Consider the following 25,573-nt stretch of genomic DNA (forward strand, 5'->3'; position numbering starts at 1 on the left):
AAAAGACAGAAACGGGCTGGGATTATGGATCAACCTGCCAACACCCATGTCCAGCAGAGAAGCAATTACAGAAGCCAGTCCTTCCATCTTCTGTACCCCATAATGACTCTGGGTTCATACTCCCAGGTGGATAAAGAATAGGAAATCTTCCAATGGAGGGGATAGGATGTGGAACTCTGGTGGTGGGCATTGTATAGAATTGTACCACTCTTATCCAGTGGACTTGTTGATTATTAAATCAATAATAATAAAACAATCTACAGAATTACTAATAAGGAGGAACAAAGACCCGCATTGTTCCTAAAGTCCTTTCCATATATATTTATGTTTAGTTCCTTCTTGAATTTCATATAACTGGCTGAGCTAATGAAAATACTTGTATGATCTACACCTGGGGCTCATTAATAACATATTTTTAATTAATTTGATTAGAATGTGGCTTTTATAATTTAAAAATGATAGAAATGATGCCCAAAAAGGTAAGTTTTGTGTCATTCCTTATCTACAAAATATACTTAAAACCTCCATCAAAATATTCATCTTGAAAAACTAAAGACAGCAAGATCCGCTAAAAGAGAATATGTATCATTTAATTATTGCAACTGCTGGACAAACAGTAAGTAAACAAATATTAATAGTTTTAGGGAACTGGTAGGTAGTGCCTTCTCATTAAATGAGGACAGCAATTGGGGTGAGGGTTATATTTAATATAGAACAGAAAAAATGTCATCTCTTAGCCAGATGCAGAATAGGCAAGAGTATATTTCATTAGTAAAAACTGATTTAACTTTTTTGGTAATGAGAATCACAGTAGGTTCTTGCAATTTTTATATTTAACCTAGAATGAAGTACATAAACATAAATTCAAGGATCCTTTCAGGCACAGTCCTCATATTATATAGTTATTATTTGCTGTTAAATTTTGAAAAACTATATACATCTCCACTGGTATTTTTTGTTCTAGGCATTCATACACAATGTACAAAATACACTCTAAGCCTAATGGAGGCAATATACCAGATCTATTCCTTCACTTTTTCTTTCAAGTTCTCATAAACAGTGTTTTTAAAACTTTAATAACGGCAAGGGATATCAGGAGAAACCTAAGCTTTGGGGGGGTAGAGGGAAGAGGAGAGATGTTACACATGTTTTTCAGTGAAGAGGGAGAGTAATTTGTACAAACATTACTGCTAACACTTGAGTACAACTTGATTAAGCATTTCTCTCTGTGCCTCTCAAAAATTTGTCAAGACACAAGAAGTGATGACACACAGAGAACATAGTGCAGCACAATAAAAATGACGAGACCAATTTTTTATATGTAATAATATCAAGTTAGCTCAGCCTCTGAGTTTCAGTCAGATGCCTGTAAACAAAATGCTGTGCTATGTATCCTAACAAAGTGATGGGTACAGCAGATAAACTGGGAGGTAACAAAAGGACAAATGAGAGACTTGTCTACTCTATCATTTCTCCTCAATCCACATTCATTTTTATTTGTGGCTTTAAAAAGAAAACTCTGCTGAGAAGCTTAATCTAGTCAATCACTTGATCTATCAGATTCACTGGGAAGTAAGTTATGGTCAGAAGACTGAAGAATAATGACATTAAATAGGTGCAACAGACTTTAAAGTAATTTTAAATGATTTTTAATAACATGAGATATCATAAACATTTTCCCAGAAGGGTTTAATTCCCACCATCTAAAACTAATAAACACTTTATAGTTTGTCTAAAAGAAAACAAAGGGCTGTTCTCTTTGCCAGACCCAGGGGATGTAGTACAGAAATCTGTCAGTTGGGACAGTCCTACAATTTTCTCAGGAAATAAAAATCTGTAGTTTGAGATATAAGATGAAACACATTGAAAAGTTTATTTAAAAAATTAAACACTTTGTTCACTCTTCATAATTATATTTTCTCCCCTTTTGGGCAAATTAAGATCCACTTGCCTGAAAAACAAAACATAGAATCCTTACATTCCTCATTAACATTCTTTCTTTTTCTTTGAGCTGTTTACCTATTCTTGAAACTGTGACATATGGGAATTTCACACCTAGTGAATATATTTTCATGTAGCTTGTGGCATGAGACTATAATCATTAAAAGAATATACACAAGTAAGAGTAGCTGCAACAGCTGGTGACATTTACCAATTAGAATTATAGTTCTTTCAAACACTTTATCCATCCTTTGGTGTATGAAGGGTAATTATCTCTGATAAATTGCTGAAAAAGATGTAATTTCCTTTTAAACAGTTTCTACTTATAGTACAAATGTGTTTGGATAGAAGATATTATAAAAAAAAAAGGGGGGGGGATATTATCGCCAGTTCAGTGCTCCTTGTAGAAAGAATGTTTTATGGCAGTAAAATTTACATACTTTGTAAGTCACTACATCTAATTCTATTTTTTCATGTTATGATGAAATGAAATTTAGTTAAAAGACAAAACACTGATCAGTAATACTCTAAGCTCTTGCTTTTTAGCATGTAAAGGAAATAAATGGATGAGTCTGTAATGCAGAGACAAAATATTGCCACAAATTTGAATGTCCATCAATCTTAGCAAGGAGTGACCTATTAAAATTAAACACTTGTGGATTATGTTCTAAAATTGGAAAAAAAAATCTTATTATTGTAGTTTTCCATTCCTCTTTCCTTCCGTTCTTCCCTTCCTCTCTTGTTCTTCTTCTTTCTTTTTTTTTCCTCCCATAGAGCCAGAGAAGACTGAGAGGCAGAGATACAGTGAAAGAGAGGACAGCATCAAAGCTTCCTCCAATGCAATGGGGCGGGGGTGGGGGGGGTGGGAGGGTTAGCTTGACCCTGGGCCATACACAAGACAAAGGAGCATACTATCCAAGTGAGCTACTTGGTAGACTCAATCATGACTTTCTTAACAAAAATGAGAAAATAACAAAAACCAGATTGCAAGCATGCTATGTATTCAGGGCCTTTTAGAGTCATACAATGCTATTTTCATTCTCCTCCTTAAACTTTTGAGATTCTCAGTTGGAGATGCACTAACTTTTCCATCTTGCTTACAAAGAAGGTGGTGACTAAATGAGAATGGGATTTCTTGAATTACTTCTAATTTTGAAGAAAATTTGACAAAATTATAGTGAAAGATCACAAACATCTACAAAATCTTTCCATGAGCATGAAAAAAATGAATAAATATGGAAGGAAATAAAAGATAGTAAGGCGAGTTCCTGTGACATTGGGACATTGGTAATGTAAGTAATAGGACACACCACTGAGTGAATGAGTTTAAGTGAGGATGCAAACTACATTTTTTTTCAAGCTTTAATCACTAGTTACCCTAGTGAAATGAACATGCTGCTTTTAAAAAGAGAGGAAAATTCCTTGTTAATTATATACTGCAAATGCTCTTACTTCCTGCTGCTACACCTAATCCCACAGGTGCAAGTCTTTGCTTTTCTCATTCATGAGTAGGTGGGTGCAATGCTGTAGTCACTTTTCATAGCAACAGATTTAGATACAGAAGCCGCTTAACCTTCTGCTGGAGGTTAACAATATACTATGCAAACACTGTCATCCTGTCTGTTTAACAAGGAGAAAATTTTTAAATATACTTTACCAGTCTCAATGATTAACTAGAAGCTATAGTATAATTGACTTAATTTAAAAGTGCACTTCTCATAACCTAAAAAAATCTTGCCTTGAAGAAACAATCAGGAATGTCACTGAGGTATCTTGATCTGTGATAATCAGCATGCTTCATAGATGAAATACCTTCACCTGGTCATTACCATCATTGGAAAAAATAATCTGATAAGATCTCACACAACAGCATGTCTTGTCAATCTGAACTAGTATAGGAACAATTGCTCAGCTCTGCCATTTCAGATTCACAAGCAGTTTATAATTGCTCATCATAGAACATATGAATAATTCTTAAAACTCATACTTTATCTCAGGTATTGTTAGAAAAAAATGTTTATGCTATCACTGTTTAATATACCTTTTGTTGCTTTGGTACTTATGCAGAAATTTCAATATTTTATATTTGAACAAAAATATTCTTACAATTAATCTTTTCAAAAGCATTTGGAGTAGTTTAAGTAACATTTTCAAGTACTTAAAATAGATGTTCTGGTGTTAACTATGATCATTATGTTGTAAAAACGTTTTACCCAATTTTCTATGAAATAGGTAAATTGTTTTTACACAGAAAAATGAACTATGTAAAAAAAAAAAACAGACCTGAAGTTTACAAACTAGCTTTTATACCAACATAAATATTATAAAAGTTCAATAAGGGAAAAGATCCATAAAATGAGAGGGAAGAAATACAAACAACGAAAAAAAAAAAAAAGCCAAAAAGATAAGCATATATTTAAAGATTTTTCTTATTTTGTCAAATATTTTAAAGCAGTGAACTTTGTCAAAAGATTGTCAAATAATTTATAGCAATGAAGAAATCATCATTGTTCCTTAGAAAAATGCCACAGAGATAGCTTTTTTGGTTAAATTTGGCAGTATCTCATTTCCAACAAAACATGCTATTATGATGAGCACTGTTAATGTATTTTGACTCTAAATTGGGAAGTAATTTTTTTAAATTAAAGGCAACAGATTTAGATTTTCCATATTTTCTTGAAAATGTCTTCCACCCTTGAAGCATGTAACATGTCTATTCAAAGTATGACATTTCATCTAGCCCTACATTTCTTTTTTTTTTTTTAGATTATTCTTCACTTTTTATTAGTGATTAACAAGATGATTAACAATAATGATTAACAACACTGTAAAATAACAGGGGTAAAATTCCATACAGTTCCCACCACCAAAATTCTACGTCCCATCCCCTCCATTAGAAGTTTCTCTATTCTTTATCCTTCTGAGAGTCTGGACCAAAATTCTTTATGGGATGCAGAAGGTGGACAGTCTGGCTTCTGTAATTGCTTCTCTGCTAGAAAGGGATGTTTAGCCTGATATTTCTAAAGAAAAAAGTTCTACTATTATTGAGTTCATGCTCTAGATATGGATTTTCTATGAATACAGTTAGTAAAAGAATCCTATCAAAATGCTATGAGAATGTCACATTAAAATCAGTATAGCTATTCATACTTAGCATTCATTTACATGCTTGTTTCATACTATTTATTCTATATAGTGATGCTGTTTATATGCTCATGGACACAGGCATTATTATAACAATTCATTTTTGTGCTATCACTAGGGAAATTTCTTCTATAGAATTTACTTTAAATGTTAAAAGGAAAGTTGAAACAATTTAAAATGTTAGCCTCAAATACTTCAGAAAAGGAGGCAGGATGATTTTCAATTAAAATCTATGGGCACAATTTTAATCTTACTATGTCTTATCCATCTGAAACTGTAAATTCAGTATCTCTTATTATTTCCTTACTTAGAGTAAATATCTCTAAATATTAGGGTATAGAGGGTAACTCCAACACTACAGTGTTAGATAAGGATAACACTAATATAAGTGTCACACACTGTCACTAAAGGATAAGTGTCACACACTAGCACAAAACATATTTTTATGAGTAATAGTTCTGATGATGATAAATGTGTCCCAATTGATAGTAATGCTCATTAACTTTTCCCTCATTATTATATAGTAGTTATATCATCTACAGAAACTACTTTGAGGTCTTGAAGAAGTGAAATTAATATAGCAGTGCATATAATTTCATTAATTTATCTTTAAAAATTTAGATAGGGATTGATTAATTCTGTCCCAATTTGGAACTTGATGCATTTTGGCTTGTGGGATACCCAAGGATGTTACAATGTGAGAGGCCAGAGATAAATAGCTCATGTGTTTACCTTATATGAGAGAAGAAACAGAGAGGTTAAAATAAATGAGTAAAGATGAGGGGAACACAATACACAACTTCCTATTTCTATAAAGATGAAACTCTTAATCTGTTACTGGTGTGTATCTCACTCTCCAGGTGAGTATGTCCCAGTGGGCAGGTGTTCCATTCCCCATGTTCTGCCTGACTCTCATTCTGACGTAAAGCACTGAGTGACCTTATAGAAATAATAAACAGTTTGAGAGGCAAGGAGGCAGAGGAAGAAAGGAAAACATTACTGTCACTAAATAGACCAACTATCTTTAAAAGTCATTATGCTACTTAAATGGTATTCAATATTCTAAAAGGAAAACAAATGAAAGACAATCTAACATTTTTTAAATTATTTTGTGGAAGGCAAATAGTTTTTCTTTTGGAAAATAATCACTTTCTGATGTAGGGGAAGTGAAAGGTGAAGAAAAATGCATGGGAACAGGAAGTGACATTTCAGGAAGTAGTAACAATCTCATTTATTCTAAAGGTTCTACTTTTACAAACAAGTTTCACAACAATATGCACACTGAATCCTCATAAGAACATGCTGAGGAATGGTGTCAGGATGGCCGAGTGGTCTATGGTGTTGCATTCAGAACATGCTAAGGGTAATAGAACAAGGATTACTTTATCCTCACTAAACAGCTGGGGAAACGAAAGCCTGTATGTCAGACAGCTGACAGGGATAAAGATAAATTTCCTACTGGGATACTAGACTCCACATCAGTTGAATTCTTACTACATTTGGGGAGTTGAATCTTAATTATTATCTGGTTATATTTCATATATAACACAGAAATCTCAACTACCTCATCTGGCAAGCATCATGGTTTCTACTATACCATATCACCTTTCTAAGACAATTTTTTTAAAAATTCAGAAAGTTTTCCCTTATGCTAAATTCACTCCACTTCTTTTTTCATTTCCCTAGCTGAGTCTCCTGAATGATATGCATTGAGTTTTTCCTTCTTCTAAATGAAAACCCTTTATATATTATGCAAGACTATTTTGTGTCTTATTTTTCCTCAAAGGTTATATTCTAATTTCTTTTCTTTTTTTTTTTCATAAATTTTTAAATCTATCTTAGCTATCTTGGTTATTGTCTCCAGCAGGAAGTAAAGCAAAAATCTTTTTTTTTTTTTTTTTTTTTAGCACCTTTATTCTGAAGAGCTCAGAGCACTTTGGGCCCTTGCCTCTAATTAATTTTATCTTACTAGAGGGATTAATGTATTCTTCTTAATAGAGTAGAGATGTGGCCAGTTCATAGTAGTATAGATGGATCAATATGGTAAAGAGTACATTGATTAGTTTTTATAACATGGAGCTAGATTTTATTATAATCAATAATACCAGTAAATGACAATAACTAACATTGACTGAGCACTAACTCCTTTCCAAGAAGCTTGAAAAGTGCTTATTTAACACATTCACAATAAGCCTAGATCCGTTTTACAGATAAAGAAACTAATATACATGGGGGTGAGAGTATGGCCATACCTATCAAATTGTATACATTAAATATGTGCAGTTTTAATTCATTATTATTGTTTATTTTATTTTAAAGAGAAAGAACTATAGAGAGAAAGATACAGAAGGACCAGAGCACTGCTCAGCTCTGGCTTATGGTGGCGCTGGGGATGGAATCTGGGACCTTGGAGAGCCTCAAGGGATGTAAATCATTTGCATAACCATTATGCTGTCTCCCCAGCCCAATACATGCAGTTTTATATACAACAGCTGTACCTCAGTTAAGATACTTGAAAAAAAAAAAAAAAGCAGGGAGTCTGCGGTAGCACAGCAGGTTAAGCGCACGTGGCGCAAAGCGCAAGGACCAGCATAAAAATCCTGGTTCGAGGCCCCAGCTCCCCACCTGCAGGGGAGTCGCTTCACAAGCAGTGAAGCAAGTCTGTAGTTGTCTTTCTCTCCCCGTCTCTGTCTTCCCCTCCTCTCTCCATTTCTCTCTGTCCTATCGAACAATGAAGACAGACAACAATAATAACTATAATAACTACAACAATAAAACAAGGACAACAAAAAGGAAATAAGTAAATGAATATAAAAAAATTACTGTTTAAAAAAAGCAAAAAATAAAAACTGGTGCTGAATCTCAGATATGAAGAACAGTAATGGAGCATAGATTCAAACATAGGCCGTCTTGACTCCTTCGTGGAGGTTTGTAGTCTTTGGAATTATTGTCACAGGTCCACATTACTATATCACACATAGTTTTTTCACACAAGTTTTAAAGATTTATTATTTTTTTAACAGAGCACTTTTCAGTGCGGTCTTATGATGGTGCTGGGGATTGAACCTAGGGACTGAAAATCTTTTCGCATAACCACTATGCTATCTCTCCAGCCATACCATAGTTTTTTAGACATTCCTGTCAATTGGCTACATCTCCCCTGTCTCGTAGGTAGATAGGTAGGCTTTTTTTTTTTTGAGGGGAGTGGGTATTAATGTAATACTTGAGTCGTACTGTATTTTTTGTTTTGTTTTGTTTTGATACTGTGTTTATATCTGTAAAGCAAATGTGAAAGGGCTAGGTGGTGGTGCACCTGGTTGAGCACATGTGTTACAATGCACAAGGACCCAGGTTCAAGCCCCCGGACCCCCCTAGCAGGGGGAAAGCTTCACAAGTGGCGAAGCAGTGCTCCAGGTGCCTCTCTCCCTCTCTCTTCCCCTTTCCTCTTAATCTTGGCTGTTCCTATTCAATAAATAAATAAAGATAATAAAAAACTTAAAAAAATAAATAAAGGAAATGTGAATATTTTCATCCTGGTCTCACATCTCATATACCACTTTGCTCTTTCTAAAGTCTCAGTTTCCATCTCTTAGGTTACCATTAACAAGACAGATTTATCTTTCTCTTTAAAAAATACTACTTTATTTATTGGGTAGGACAGAAAGAAATTGAAATGGGAAGAGGAGTTAGAGAATAAGAAAGAGACACCAGCAGCACTGCTTCACCATTCATGAATCTTCCTCCCTGTACATGGTGAACATGGGCTTGAACCTGGATCCTTGTACATGGTAACATGCATATTCAATTGGTAGGTCACTGCCTAGTCCCCAGACTAACCGATCTTTGTAAGAAGCACAAGACAATTCATTTAGTTATATTCAGGAACATATTGATGTTTTCTCTTAAATGATTTTTAAAAGAAGTATCATTAAGATGTATGTTATAAGACTCCATAACACTCAACCAAAAAGAGGTGTGTACTCCTATGTTCATAGCAGCACAATTCATAATAGCTAAAACCTGGAAGCAACCCAGGTGCCCAACAACAGATGAGTGGCTGAGAAAGCTGTGGGATATATACACAATGGAATACTATGCAGCTATCAAGAACAATGAACCCACCTTCTCTGACCCATCTTGGACAGAGCTAGAAGGAATTATGTTAAGTGAGCTAAGTCAGAAAGATAAAGATGAGTATGGGATGATCCCACTCATCAACAGAAGTTGAGTAAGAAGATCTGAAAGGGAAACTAAAAGCAGGACCTGACCAAATTCTAAGTAGGGCACCAAAGTGAAAACCCTGTGGTGAGGGGTAGACATGCAGCTTCCTGGGCCAGTAGGGGGTGGGAGGGGGTGGGAGGGGGTGGGAGTGGGTGGGAGTGGGTGGGAGGGATGGGTCACAGTCTTTTGGTGGTGGGAATGGTGTTTATGTACACTCCTAGTAAAATGTAGTCATATAAATCACTAGTTAATTAATACGAGAGGGGGAAAATTAATTGTATGTCTCGAAGTTTTTCAAAACACAAACAATCTTTTCAATATATAGGCTGTGCAATTGATATGCAGACTCTCTCAAAAGCCTAGACCAAGTAGATCAGAAGCAACCAATAGCACAGCTATATACAAGATACTGGGTACTGTACAGCCAACCATAACAAAAGGACTTTTCAAAGTTAATCCAATTACCAAATAATATGATGATAACATTAACTATCGATTGTCTTTTTGAACCCTAAGACAGCAGAAAACTCACATCTCCACTATAAAGCCTCTACTTCCCCCAGTCCTGGAACCCTTGGATAGGGCCCACTTTCCCGTATGCCTCTCCCAATCCATATCAAATACTATTGCATCTGCCGATCACAACCTAGCCAACACAACGATTGCCACCTCAACATGCTTCACTTCAGACTGTGTCCAGAGACTTCACGTGTGGAATGACAACCCTTCAGCTTCGTTACTCGGGTGAGACCTTTCCTTTCATAGTATACTCTAATTTCATCTCAGGTGGTTCCCTTTCTTTTTTTTTTTTTATTTAATTTTTTTTTTTTATTTAAGAAAGGATTAATTAACAAAACCATAGGGTAGGAGGGGTACAACTCCACACAATTCCCACCGCCCAATCTCCATATACCACCCCTCCCCCGATAGCTTTCCCATTCTCTATCCCTCTGGGAGCATGGACCCAGGGTCATTGTGGGTTGCAGAAGGTAGAAGGTCTGGCTTCTGTAATTGCTTCCCCGCTGAACATGGGCGTTGACTGGTCGGTCCATACTACCAGTCTGCCTCTATCTTTCCCTAGTAGGGTGGGTCTCTGGTTCCCTTTCTAACAAAGTCCCAAAACCTAGATATACACCAGTTTCTGTGAGAGAGAGCATATGTTCACACGTATCCATAAACTACTGCAAAATATATACCTCAAAGCAGAAGTACACTAGAGTTTGCAGTGAGTACCCCCCTAACACTTCCTCTCCACTATTCCAAGCTTTGGGTCCATGATTGCTCAACAATTTGTTTGGCTTTGTATGTCAACTCTCTTTTCAGTCACCAGGTTCCAGATGTCATCAGAATGCCGGCCAGGCTTCCCTGGACTGAAGACCCCACCAATGTGTCCTGGAGCTCAGCTTCCCCAGAGACCCACTCTACTAGGGAAAGAGAGAGGCAGACTGGGAGTATGGACCGACCATTCAATGTCCATGTTCAGCGGGGAGGCAATTACAGAAGCCAGACCTTCCACCTTCTGCAACTCACAATGACCCTGGGTCCATGCTCCCAGAGGGACAGAGAATGGGAAAGCTATCAGGGGAGGGGGTGGTATATGGAGATTGGGTGGTGGGAATTGTGCGGAGTTGTACCCCTCCTACCCTATGGTTTTGTTAATTAATCCTTTCTTAAATAAAAAAAAAATTTTTTTAATTTTTTAAAAAAAGAAGATAAAAATTATTCATAATATAGATTCGCTTGAAAGTAGACATGATCATTATAATCAAATATAATCAAATATAATATAATATAATATTTTAATAGCTATCATGTAGAAATGACATTAGAGAGGTCAAGTGGTGGCACACCTGGTTGAGCACACATTTTACAATGTGCAAGGATCCAGGTTCGAGCCTCTTGTCCCCACCTGCAGGGGGAAAGCTTTGCGAGTGGTGAAGCAGTACTGCAGGTGTCTTTCTGTCTCCCTCCCTCTCTAACTACCACTTCCCTCTTGATTTCTCTATCCAATACACAATTTTTTTAAAAGAAAGAAACAAGATCAGAGTTAGGAAAGAATTCAGAGGTACAGAATCTCAACTCATTTGTAATAGCCAGCTGCCTTATAGTGAGATGGCAGTCACTGAAAAAAAGTCTAAAGAGGGGGTCGGGAGGTAGCACATTGGGTTAAGAGCTCGTGGTGCAAAGCGCAAGGACCAGTGTAAGAATCCCATTTTTCTCTGTCCTATCCAGCAACAAACGACATCAACAACAACAATAAAAACCACAACAATGCTACAACAACAAGGGCAACAAAGGGGAAAAAATGGAAATGGCCTCCAGGAGCAGTGGGTTCATAGTGCAGGCACTGAGCCACAGCAATAACCCTGGAGGCAAAAAAAAAAAAAAAAAAAAAAACCATTAAAAAAAAAAAGTCTAAAGAACCTGAACAAATCTTATGAGGAATAGTAGAGGAACGGGAGCTTTTGCATTGAGAGTGAATGAATCGCTTTCTTCATCTTTCAGAGCAGCCCACTACCAAATTAATAACCTCCCCAACCCCAAGGACACTTATGGTATACCACTCTATTTGTAGCTCAAAATAAAAACCCAGGTTTTATAACATGCTATGAAATCTGTATGTTCCCACTATTTATACCTTATTTCTCACAATAATAAGTATAATTCTCCCTCATAGTTCTCCCTTTCTTTTTCTTGTGCAGTTTCTTTGCAGTACCCTTCACATGTGCTGATTTTTAGCTTATTGTTAGTGCTGATTTTCTGATAACAGAGAAAAGGCAAGGAGGTTGGTAAGACTTCCTTGGGGCGGGGATGGGACAGGGTGGTCATTTACAAAGTAAAAAGCCTGTTGAAAGAAATCCCATTAAAGACAGGAAATTCAATGATTTTTTTTTTCATTTAAATGTTCATTTTCCAGTAATTATATAATGACAAGAAATGTAGGAATTATCTATTGCACAGTCTGAAAGGTTGTTTCACATTATAAAAGAGTCACTTATAACTGGTATACAAAACTCACCAGAGTGCAAACTATCAACTTAATGATAACCACAGATACTCCTCAGTCTTAATCAAAGATGATAAATACTCCTTACTTCTAGTATTCAGTATTTTTTAATTGTACTTTGCTTCTTATAAAACTGACATAAATATGAAATTATAGGTATAATTAAACAAACATTCAGGCTTTGATAGGTGAAGGCAAATCTGTGTGGTAATCAGCTTAAAATGCTGCACTAAGTTGTTGATTACAGTTTTGTGATTTTGTTTTATTATAGCTAAGAAAATTTTGTTTCTCCTCATGCTATCCTAATCTTTCAACAAATTTACAGGTTAGAAGTTATTTTCCAAGATGTGTGTGAAAACAAATGTTGAAATAGGTGAATATTGATCTATAACACTTTTGTATTTAGAAAACTAGTTCTCTGACTTAACTGGTTCATCATTATTGTTACTTTAACTCCTGTAAGAAACCTGTTACAGCTTTGATATAAAAGGAAGGGAGAGAACATTTTTCTATAAATAGTGTGAGGTATTTGCTACCCATCCTGGTGTGCTATAACTACCCTCTGCAACTGAGGTGACATGTTCTCATGATGAACTGACCTCCAGAAGTGTTCCCAAGTTACACAAAAAAGTACACTGAAATAACCTTGCCAAGCCTTGTTAGGAGGGTTCATCTTTGTTTGAGGAAAATAAACTACTCCCTGAGGGAATGGCACTAGTTTAAAGATTTGAAATAAATCTGTGGTGAACCATAATTACTAAAAAAAAAAAAATACATTTTTTTTAAAAAAGCAAGTTAAAAATACTTACTGGAACATCAACATATTTTGCAGCTGCTTTCACCTTATGTGAAAAAGAAAGAGATAATTATGAGAATTATTGTCTTAACTGTTAGATAAGTATTATGGCAATAGTTAAAAGGCAGTGGAATAGAACTCATTCAAATACTCACAGTGAATGACAAAATGGATGAAAAGAAAGTGCCTTCATCATATCTTGACAGCTTTGACAATACCCCTTCCAACACTGAAACAAACTATAATACATTTTATAGTGAATATACAGAACATTACGGTGCATATAAATGAATAACACTGCAAACAGTTCCTGGAGCAACTTCTCTCCTAGCACAAAATTCTACAATGTGTAAACTGTTAATAAAGAAGGAGCAACTTGTAATGTCTACTCTTTTCACTGTGTAAACAGACTTTAAGATGCTTTCTTGTTGAAAGTTCTTATTATTATTACCTTCAGGGTTATTTCTGGGGATAGGTGTCTGCACTATGAATCCACTGCTCCTGGAGGCTATTTTTCCCCTTTTGTTGCCCTTGTTGTTTACTGTTGTTGTAGTTATTGCTATTGTTGCATAGGACAGAGAGAAATCGAGAGAGGAGGGGAAGACAACGAGGGGGAGAGAAAGACAGCCGCCTGCAGACCTGCTTCACCACTTATGAAGTGAGCCCCCCCTACAGGTATAGAGCTGGGGGCTCAAACTGGGATCCTTAAGCCAGTCCTTGCGCTTCGCGCCATGGGCACTTAACTTGCTGTGCTATCGCTTGACCCCCAATATATATTAAGACTTAAAATATGCAATAGGAATTTGATCACTGTACATGTAAGATACTTTATGCATTAGTAAATCATTTTATGTCCCTGAGACTACTCACTAAAGCTTTTTTTTAGCTCAATAAAGACAGATGTTCAAAAGCCTGTTGGTTAAGTTCATCCAAACTCCTCACTATCACATATCATTGGATCATCCTCCCCACTAACACTTTTTGTCCATGTGTAAAAGAGATTCACTAAAAACAGATAGGAAATGAAGAGGAGGTAGAGCCCTGTTTTGGTTTGTTTGTTATGTAACACTGAAGTGAAGTTCAACATTAGTTAAGAAGCATTTACTAAGGAGACAAGTATTATAATTCCTGCTTTTAGGAGCTTACAAAGTAACTGGGGAACTAAAACAGTAGAACAACTGTGGGGCACAATGGGAAGAACAACTAGATGGAGGATATACCCTCATTCTGTCATTGGCTACTCTGTGGGCTCAGGACAAAGCTGTACCCTCACAGGTTTTTGTTTTTTTTCAAAGGTAAACAGTGTGTTCTTGGTGGCAGTGGTGGTGGTAGTGGAAAAGAGCAATATTAAGGGGAGACATGCAATTAAAATTTGTTTCAAAAGGATTCTATGTTTTCAAAATTTTACATTTTTATGAAATAAAATTAAGATGTACTCCATAGTGCAATTAAAAATGAGGGGAATTTTGTTTTATTGAGTAGAATTTAAGACCTGGCAAGGAGGAAAATAAGTAAAAGCTGCTATGAAGAATACATCACCCTGCATCTTTTCTCTTTAGAACTAAAATAATATGCACTATTGGCAAATTATACACTCCCAAAGGGGAAATACTGACAAGGTTTTTTAAATACGAAAAGGGAAATTAACGAAGGCTGGTTTTTGTTCACATAGCAGCTTCTTCAACAAAGTGATAATAGTTCTAGGGACACAGCTTATTGGTCTCTGGTGAATAGAGAACTCACTGAGAGTGTACAGGAGATAATCTTTTCTCTATGGTTGGTCAATTACTGCAAAATAGTTTATGCAAAAGAAACAAAAACTTCCCTATAGGTTTCTCCATCACATCATTTACGACATGATGTAAGAATGCAGAAACAAAGCCACGCAAAAACTGCTGACTAAAATTTTATTTTTGAGAAGTGAGAATTATGTATGGCTAGTTCGTTATCCTAAGGGATACAAACAGCAAAAAACACAAAATTACAAATTGCTCACAACTTAAAGCCAATTTAGCACTTTCTTCCTGCCCATTAGGATTTCTTACCAATCATAGCAGACTAACTCAACTTGATGTGGTTTGCAAAGACCCAGAGGACGAATACTCCTGGGCTATGTCAGATGAAGGGAAGGGAAATCCAAACTTAATGGCCCTATGTGGAAAATGCTTCGTCTCTTGTAACTCAAATCTTGTGAGTGTGTGCCAGGTGATCTCATTTATCACAAGGAGAGCAACAGCTGGTACGGTTACCAGACAACCTGAACTACTAAAGACTCTAGCACAGTATCTAGTTCTTGGTGCCTTCTAGTGACTTTATGTCTACCCAAGTGAGCAGTGCTGAGGCATAAGATGAAACAAAGGTAAGAACCTTATGAATGAATTTAAATCTGAGTTTGAGTTTGAGTTATACCTCTGCCATTCTTTTTTTTTTTTTTTTTCCTTTTTGCCTCCAGAGTTATCACTGGGACTCCATGCCAGCACTACGAATCCACTGCTCCTGGTGACCTTTTTTTTTTTTTTTTCCTATTTTATTGGATAAGAGAGGAATTGAGAGGGAAAAGAAGATAGAAAGGGAGAGAGATAGACACCTGGAGACCTGCTTCGCAGCTTGTGAAGCATTCCCCCCTGCAAGTGGGAAGTTAGGGTCTTGAACCCAGATCCTTGTGCATGTCCTTGCACCTACTACTATGTGCACTTAACTGGGTGCACCACCTCCTGCCTCCCCCGACCCCCTCCCACTCTGTCACTCTCTATGAGGTACCTGCTGAGCCAGTTTTGCTTCTCTAGTTCATGTACTGTACCATCTACTAAGGCCATGTACTTTACCATCACACAACATAACTATAAGTATTAGATGATATAATATATGTAATATATTCTAAGATCATGTACTTTACCATCACACAACAGAACTATAAGTATTAGATGATATAATATATGTAATATATTATAAGGCCATGTACTTTACCATCACACAACAGAACTATAAGTATTAGATGATATAATATATGTAATATGCCCAGCATATAAGAAGTACTCAGTGAATGCTTTTTTTGTTGTTGTTGTTGTTGTTGTTGTTAAAATGATCTAATATGGGAAATACAAAAATAGGAGTTGGGGATTTTTCCCCTCCAGGAACATTTAAACAAATGGAAAAGTCAGAAATATACACAAATAAGTATTGCACAAGATGAAAAGTACCAATGGGTAACTACTGTAGCTGATACTACAGGAGGGTAAGTATGACATTGTTTGGAGGATGTTGGGAAAGCTTCATTTAAGGGGTGGCACAGAAGTTGAAGCATAGGATAGCAGATGTAGGATGGGTAAAAGGACTCTTGGAGAATCTTTTTTTTTTTTTTCTTGGAGAATCTTATCAGCAAATGAATTTAGGATAGAAGTGTCCCCACTGTGACAACTAGTATCTCATTTGGTTCTTGTCTTTAAAGTAAGAAGCAGCATTGGGTTATATCTGAGAAGTCCTATGTATGGCTCTGTGGCCTACTATATCCAGGTTATGACATTCTTATCTTCATTTTAAGAAATAGTGGATGGCCTTTTCTTTGGTTCCTCCCTACCTAGTTTGGTCCCTGGGGAGGCACAGTACAACAAGGACTCTAAGTGCTTACATGGCAGTGAATAGCAAATGCCCCACTGGGATCAACCAGCTGAGCCATAGTTCCTACAGGAAGGCTCTTTGTAAGGTTTTTCTCGAGGCATATGTACTAGAAGAGATACCTAAAGAACCAAATTCTATTAGCACCAAAATTGACTAACAATGATACATTTCCTTCTGGCTTTTAATTGCACAAAACAGCAAGATTCCAAGCAAATTTAGTTAAATGCTGGGTTTAGTTGCTGTGTCTTTCACTGTTTCCTGTGAACTTTCTCTGTAGAGCTCAGGGAGTATATAAACACTTATGGGTTTGCCTTGTGCTCTCTCTTCTCCTGAGGGTTGGAATCAAATACTGTAATCGCTCTTTGTTTCCCTGCTCTTTATTGTAAATGCCATTTACTGGGGTTTGTTTGAATAATATTTAACACTTAAAGCCTGTCTGGGTAATTATCATTTTTTGCCTCAGATGTATATTATTCTCAAGGAAATTAAAAATGAAAGTTCTTTGAAATGATTGGTATTGAACCATGAAATATGCCACAAGGCATGTTGGTTTAAATTTCCATATACACTTTTTTTTTTTAACAGGATATAAGATTTGTTCTCTTACACGTATGGAAGGTAGAGCCACAAATTCTAAACAGTGAAAGGGGGTGGTGGTTCCAGCTGTGACTTCCTAGATTCAAAACACAACTACTTCAGTTGTGATAATTCATAAACAAGAGGTATTTGTATCACTGCAAGTTGTAGAATTTCTCACAGAAAAGATGACCAATCATAAGTAAAACTGATGATGTAAAACTTAATATTTTTGGATTGGGGAACAAAAAGGAGGAGGATTAGAGATATACATTAGCAGATATTTTATTCTTTGTTTGTTAGTATCAGGGCTTAATAGTATCGCCAAAATCTACATAGGACCAAGTATCATAGATTGTAGATCAAACTACCTCCTTGCTTGACTCAATTTTTAAAAAAAAATTTTTAAGATTTACTTAGGCGCTGGGCTGTGGCACAACTATCTTAAGTTCACACTTTCCCATGCACAAGGATCTAGGCTTAAGCCCCCAGCCCCCACCTGTAGAGGGGGACACTTCACAAGCAGTAAAGCAGAATGACAGTTGTCTTCCTCCCTCTCAATTCCTCTCTATCCTATCAAATATACAAAGAGAGAAAGGCAGGAAGGGAAGAAGGTAGAAATGGCTGCCAGTAGCTATAGATTCATTATACAGGGACCAAATCCCAATAATAATCCTGATGGCAACAAAATTATCTTATTTATTTGGGAATCTGGGGAATGTTATGCATGTAAAAAAAAAAAAAGAAGTAGAAACGCAAAGCAGAAATTGACTGAGTTTGGAGTATGGCACCAAAGTAAGAAAGCAGAAGTATACTAGAGTTTGCAGTGAGTACCTCCCTAATACTTCCTCTCCACTTTTCCAAGCTTTGGATCCATGATTGCTCAACAATTTGTTTGGCTTTGTATGTTAACTCTCTTTTCAGTCACCAGGTTCCAGGTGTCATCAGGATGCCGGCCAGACTTCCCTGGATAGAAGACACCCCCAATGTGTCCTGGAGCTCAGCTTCCCCAGAGACCCATCCTACTAGGGAAAGAGAGAGACAGACTGGGAGTATGGACCGACCAGTCAACGCCCATGTTCAGCGAGGAAGCAATTACAGAAGCCAGACCTTCTACCTTCTGCAACCCTCAGTGACCCTGGGTCCATGCTCCCAGAGGGATAGAGAATGGGAAAGCTATCGGGGGAGGGGGTGGGATATGGAGATTGGGCGGTGGGAATTGTGTGGAGTTGTACCCCTCCTACCCTATGGTTTTGTTAATTAATCCTTTCTTAAATAAAAATAAATAAATAATTATCTTATTTATTAATGAATGGGAGATAGAACTAAACTGTCATTCTGATGTATGCAATGCCAGGGATTAAATTTAGGACCTCATGCTTGCAAGTACAATACACTATCAACTGTTATCACTGTCTTGGCTGTGCATTACAATGACAATATAATGTTGTAATGTAATTTTCCTTTCTTCAACTAAAAATCTGTTTGGAACTTTTGTTTCAATTAATTCCTAAACACATACCATACCCATCCAAAAAGATTTGTGTATACCCATGTTCATAGCAGCACAATTTGTAATAGCCAAAAACCTGAAGCAACCCAAGTGTCCAACAGTAGATGAGTGGCTAAGTAAGCTATGATATACATATACACAGAAGAATACTACTCAGCTATTAAAAATGGTGATTTCACTGTTTTCAGCCCATATTGGACAGAGCTTGAAGAAAACATGTTAAATGAAATAAATCAGAAACAGAAGGATGAATATGGGATGATCTCATTCACAGGCAGAAGTTGAAAAACAAGATCAGGAGTAAAAACATTACACAGAACCTGGACTGGAGTTGGTGTATTGCACCAAAGTAAGACTCTGGGATGGTTGGGGAGGAGAGGATAGGTCTTAGAAAAGGATGACAGAGAACCTAGTGGGGGGTTGTATTGTTTTGTGGAAAACAGAAATGTTATGCATGTACAAACTACTGAATTTACTGTCGGCTGTAAAACATTAATCCTCCAATAAAGGAAAAAATAAATTAAAAATAAGATGTTTCAGGTTATGATGATTTAAGGGTGTGCAGTATTCTATAGCACATGCCTGCAATTCAGAGTCCTGGCTGATTCTCAAATTATCTGTGAAGAATGTGGGATAAGAAAAGAATGTGAAGGTGATATGAAGAGGCAAAATGGATTGTGAACAGCAAAGTAGTTCACGTGGCTCACTCTGCCATGTCCACAACCCAGGTTTCTACTTGGTCCCCACTGCTTTGAAGGAAGGTTTGGTGTTGTGGCTTCATTTTCTCTCTTTCTCTGTCTCATTGTCTGTATCTAAAAAGAAGGCACTCCTTCTTGTTTATTCAACAGCAGTAAATATATTTATCATTCTGCCCAGAAAAATTAAAATATAGAAACATTTGGCATATTGTAAAGGAGTTTACTATTCTAGTCTTTTGCTTTAAGCTGAGTTAATATGCTTGTATAATAATGGGGACATGACATTTGGCATTTGACAGGGTAATAATAATCAACATAAAACTTTCATATTAAAATTTTTAGTCTTAACATAAAAGACATAAAGGATCAAAAAGCCCAGAGGGTCCCAAGCAGAAACCCAGACTTCAAGACACATCATATTTAGAATGGAAAGGAATAAGGATAAAGAAAGAATCCTGAAGGCTTCAAGAGAAAAAACAAAGAGTCACCTACAGAGGAAAACCCATAAGATTATCAGCAGACTTCTCCACACAAACAGTACAGGCCAGAAGAGAATGGCAAGATATCTATCGAGTGCTCAATGAAGAAGACTTTCAACCAAGACTATTGTATCCTGCTAGACTATCATTAAGACTAGATGAAGGCAGAAAAACCTTCTCAGACAAGCAACAGTTAAATGAATCAACAATCACCAAGCCTGATCTGAAAGAAGTTCTGAAAGGTCTCCTATAAACAGTCAGACTACCACAAATATGCCCTATATCAGAACACTCAAACGCTACAAGAATGGCATTAAAATATCTTCAATCTTTGATATCAATAAATGTCAATGGCCTAAATTCACCTATTAAAAGGCACAGAGTAGGAAGATGTATCAGAAAACACAACCCAACAATATGCTGTCTAAAGGAAACCCACCTAACTCAACAAGACAAATACTGACTCAAAGTGAAAGGATGGAAAACGATCATACACGCCAATGGCCCACACAAAAAGGGCAGGAACAACTATTCTCATATCTGACATGATAGACTTTAAAATCAATAAAATTTAAAAAGATAGGGATGCTCAGAGGATCAGTCAATCAAGAGGACTTAACAATTATTAACATCTATGCACCCAATGAGAAGCCATCTAAATACATCAAACATCTAATGAAAGAGTTACAGCAATATATTAACAGGACCTACCCTATATCCTGTAATTCCTCTCCTGGGGATATATCCTAAGGAAACCAACATACCCATCCAAAAAGATCTGTGTACACATATGTTCTTAGCAGCACAATTTGTAATAAATAGCCAAAACCTGGAAGCAACCCAGGTGTCCAACAACAGATGAATGGCTGAGCAAGTTGTGGTATATATACACAGTGGAATACTACTCAACTATAAAGAATGGCGACTTCACCGTTTTCAGCTGATCTTGGATGGAGCTTGAAAAATTCATGTTAAGTGAAATAAGTCAGAAACAGAAAGATGAATATGGGATGATCTCACTCTCAGGCAGAAGTTGGAAAACAAGATCAAAAGAGAAAACAAGTAGAATCTGAACTGGAGGTGGTGTATTGCACCCAAGGGGAGAGGACATGGACTGAATATTCACCACAGAAGAGATCCAAAAGCCTGAGAAACACATGAAAAAATGTTCCACGTCTTTGATTGTCAGAGAAATGCAAATAAAGACAACAATGAGATGCCACTTCACTTCTGAGATAATGTCATATATCAGAAAATATAATAGCAGCAAATGCTGGAGAGGTTGTGGGAATGTCAATTGGTCCAACCCCTGTGGAGAGCAGTCTGGAAAACTCTCAGAAGGCTAGAAATAGACCTACCTGATGATCTTGCAATTCCTCTCCAGGGGATATATCCTAAGGAACCCAAACAGAACCATCCAAAAAGATTTGTGTATACCTATGTTCTAGCAGCACAATTTGTAATAGCCCAAACCTGGAAGCAAATCAGGTGTCCAACAACAGATGAGTTGTTGTGGTATATATACACAAGCAAGTTGTGGTAGATATACACAATGGAATATTACTCAGCTATTATAAACGGTGACTTCAATGTTTTCAGCCCATCTTGGATCAAGCTTGAAGAAATCATGTTAAGTGAAGTAAGTCAGAAATAGAAGGATGAATATAGGATGATCTCACTCTCAGGCAGAAGTTGAAAAACAAGATCAGAAGAAAAAACACAAGTAGAACCTGAACTGAAATTGGCATATCTAGTAAAAGACTCTGAGGTGGGTGTGGGAGGGAGAATACAGGTCCAAGAAGGATGACAGAGGACCTAGTGGGAGTTGTATTGTTATATGGAAAACTGGGAAATGTTATGTATGTACAAACTATTGTATTTACTGTTGAATGTAAAGCATTAATTCCCCAATAAAGAAATATATATATATATATATATATATATTTATTTATTTATTGGATAGAGACAGCTAGAATTCAAGAGTGAAGGTGGTGACAAAAAGAGAGAGAGTCTCCTCCTGGGGATACATCCCAAGGAACCAAACCAACCCATGCAAAAGGGATTTGTGTATACTTATGTTCATAGCACAGTTTGTAATAGCCAAAACCTGGAAGCAATCCAAGTGTCAAACAACAGATGAGTGGCTGAGTAAGTTGTGTTCTATATAAAAAATGGAATAGTGCTCAGCTATTTAAAATGGTGAATTCAGCTTCTTTACTCCATCTTGGATGGAGCTTGAAGAAATCATGTTAAGCGAGATAAGTCAGAAGCAAAAGGATGAATATAGGATGATCTCACTCATAGACAGAAGTTGAAAAACAAGATCATAAGGGAAAACACTAAACTGAACTTGGAATGCATTGCACTGAAGTTGGTGTACTGCACCAAAGTAAAAACTCTGGGGTGGGGGTGGGGGTAGGTTTCACGTTCTGGAATATGATGGCAGAGGAGGATCTACTAGGGATTGTATTGTTGTGTGGAAATATTATACATGTATAAACTATTGTATTTCACTGTTGACTATAAACCATTAATCCTTCAATAAAGAAATAAAAAAGGGAGAGAGACACTTGCAACACTGCTTCACCACTCACAAAGCTCTTGCAGGTGGGGGCTGGGAGATCGAACCCAGGTCTTTGTGCACTGTAACATGTGCATTCAACCAGATGCGCCATCAACCGGCCCCCTATAGTTTAGATTAATAACATGTACAGTAGCTTCTTTACAATAAGAACTTCCTAAATGCTCTCTCTCAAAAGAAAAAAAAATTCTCTGGTGAAAACAAATGTCCCTTGTTTCTAAGTATATTGAAACTTCAGGGTAGTTGACATTACAGCCCTAATGGAGAGAGATCAGAACAGTGTTCCTTAAAGTCTGCTAATGAGTGTTGACAACAAATCACACCATAGATTCCTTGACATGCAAATTGTTCCCTTTCTCTCCAAACTTCTGATTGTAAGTTATTGTCAATAAAGAATGAACAACTGCATTTTAACAAGCCCTCAGATTATTTTGACACACTCACACCGTAGAATCACTGCTATCTTTTTGTATTGAAATAAGAGACACTGTTTATTGTCATGCTTTCTGGAATGCTACGAGGTTTAGTTCAAACTACACAAGTAATTTTTTACACTTAAAATTTATTCATTAATGAAAGAAAAGAGGCAGAGAGAAAGAGAGAGAGAGAGACATTACAACTAGACTATTACTCTTGTTTCATGCAATGTCAAGTAGCAAACTCAGGACCTTGTGATTTAGAATCCAATGCTTTCTTCACTGTGCCACCTTCCAGGCCACTTTTTAAGTAACTAAGAATTACTAAGAAATACTATTGACTGCAGGAGGAATGACAGAGAAAAGTAAAGACCCATAAACTAGATCTGGCTTCCAAAACACAGCTAGTAATATGAAGCTATTTAGATTAAATGAAACTCTAGCTGTTCAGTTACTTTAGTTATATTTGAAGTGCTCCATAGTACAGAGTTTCTGGTAGTTACTTTATTAGATGAGGCATGATAAACATTTTTATCATCACAGACAGTTCTCTTGGGTAATGCTGATCCTTAGAATGCCAATTTCTTACTTGACTTACATGTATTATTTAACTAGATGAATTTGATATGGAAAAATCAGTTTCTAATTTGCCAGAAAACAAATGCTGAGACTATGCTTATCATTTCAACTTCCTTTTCAACCCTCCTTCAGTCCTTGTAAAACTCACTGCCAAGCTAGTTAGTCTTTATTCCTTACTGTCCAATTAACTCTTTTTCAGCTAGAAGCCAACATATTGCCCACAGCAGATCATTTCCACAGGAGAATTGCAAACATAGGGAGCTTCCACCTGCAAATAATCTCCCTGGTTGGTTTACTGAGGAGGAAGATGCAATATTTACTTTATTTCAATCTAATTGGCTGTCTAGTGCTATATGTTATTGAGCTGGGCTCCTTAGAAGGCCAAGCTGTGACTGTTCTTTTTCTAGGAGATTCTTCTCTAGTGATTCATCTCTACTTTCACATGTTAAATGGCTTTCTATTAAGCTTTCCACTTTGCATTTGTAGCTGAGTATCTGTTGTATATGTAGAGGTAGGTATTTAGTGCGGTGGCAGAAGATGGGAAACAGAGCAATTTGGTAAGATGGTACTGTTACATAGTCATTTTTCTTTGCAGTTGTTTTTGAGTTCAAGATCTAGGGAATTTGGAAAATACACACACACACACACACGAAGAAAATACCCAAAAAGAACTCTGATTGCTGATGGGAATACTGCTGTGGTCCAATCCTTGTGGAAAGCAGTCTAGAGAATGCTCAAAAGGGTAAAAATGGATCTACCCTGTGACCCAACAATCCTTCTCCTGGGGATAGATCCTAAGGAACCAAACATACCCATCCAAAAAGATGTGTGTATACCTATGTTTATAGCAGTACAATCTGGAATAGCCAAAACTTGGAAATAACCCAATATGCTCAACAACAGATGAGTGGCTGAAAAAGTTGTATATGTGCACAATGGAATATTAAAAATGATGAATTCACCTTTTTCACTGCATCCTGGATTGAGCTTGGAAGAATTATGTTAAGTGAGATAAATCAAAAAGTGAAGAATGAATATGGGATGACATCCCTCATGGACAGAAGTTGAGAAATAAGGATAGAAGGGGAACACTAAGCAGAACTTGGACTGGGTTTGGTGTATTGCACCAAAGTGAAGGACTCTGGGGTGCCTGGGGGGGTGGGATTCTTACAGATCATTTTGCATGGTGATGAGGACCTAGGTGGGGGGATCAGAGTGTTCTGCAGATAATTGAGAAATTTTACACATGTACCAACAACTGTACTTACCGTTTTAAGAAATATTTTATTTATTTATTATTGGATAGAGATAGAAATTGAGACAGTAGGGAGAAACAGAGAGGAAAAGAGACAGAGAGACACCTACAGCCCTGCTTCACCGCTACTTAAGCCCCCCCCCCCACAGGTGGGGACCAAGAGCTTGAACCTTGGTCCTTGCACACAGCAGTGTGAGCACTTAACCAGGTGCAGCACCACTTGGTCCCCTGTATTTACTGTTTACTGTAAACCATTAATCCTCTCCAATAAAATTTTTAAGAAGCTTTTTAAAAAAGCCTAGTTTTACATTAGAAAAATATGAGAAATATTGATGCATATATTTGTGTAACTCTCTGAGTTGTTAAGAAAAAATGAATTATTAGAAAAAAAGCTAAAGAGATACTTGAAATATTTACTTGTCAGAGAAGTCATGGCATATTTCTCTAAACAACAATCTTTTTTTTTCCATGACTTTTCAAACAACCCATTACTTCCCCATTCTCTTTCAGAATGCCATAAATTGAACTACTCTACAATTTCACTTAAAGGAGATATTAGAATCTGACCTCACTTTTTCCAAAACAGGGCTTTAACTCAGAACTACAGATAGTGTTGTGGGCTTTTTTTTTTTTTTTTTTGTATTACTCGAATGATTAATGAGTCAGTTTTCTTCATGCTTACTGAAATTGATGCTTCTTTCATACATTTGTTTTTTCTTCTTTTATAATTTATTTATTTATTAGATAGA

At 36.6% G+C, this 25,573-nt stretch overlaps 1 protein-coding gene across 9 annotated transcripts in view; it reads right to left on the reverse strand.

The window, feature by feature from the left end:
* CADPS2 (calcium dependent secretion activator 2) overlaps positions 1–25,573 on the reverse strand; it is a 614,124-nt gene that overhangs the window by 32,488 nt on the left and 556,063 nt on the right. For all 9 annotated transcript variants that reach the window (XM_060196497.1, XM_060196496.1, XM_060196500.1 and 6 more), the window contains 2 exons: positions 13,265–13,348; positions 13,123–13,155 (listed from right to left, as the gene is read on the reverse strand). In XM_060196497.1, the coding sequence (XP_060052480.1) occupies positions 13,123–13,155; positions 13,265–13,348 (117 nt within the window). The remainder of the gene's footprint in view (positions 1–13,122; positions 13,156–13,264; positions 13,349–25,573) is intronic.

This window comes from Erinaceus europaeus, chromosome 8 (genome assembly GCF_950295315.1).
Source record: "Erinaceus europaeus chromosome 8, mEriEur2.1, whole genome shotgun sequence".
NCBI classification, from domain to species: domain Eukaryota; kingdom Metazoa; phylum Chordata; class Mammalia; order Eulipotyphla; family Erinaceidae; genus Erinaceus; species Erinaceus europaeus.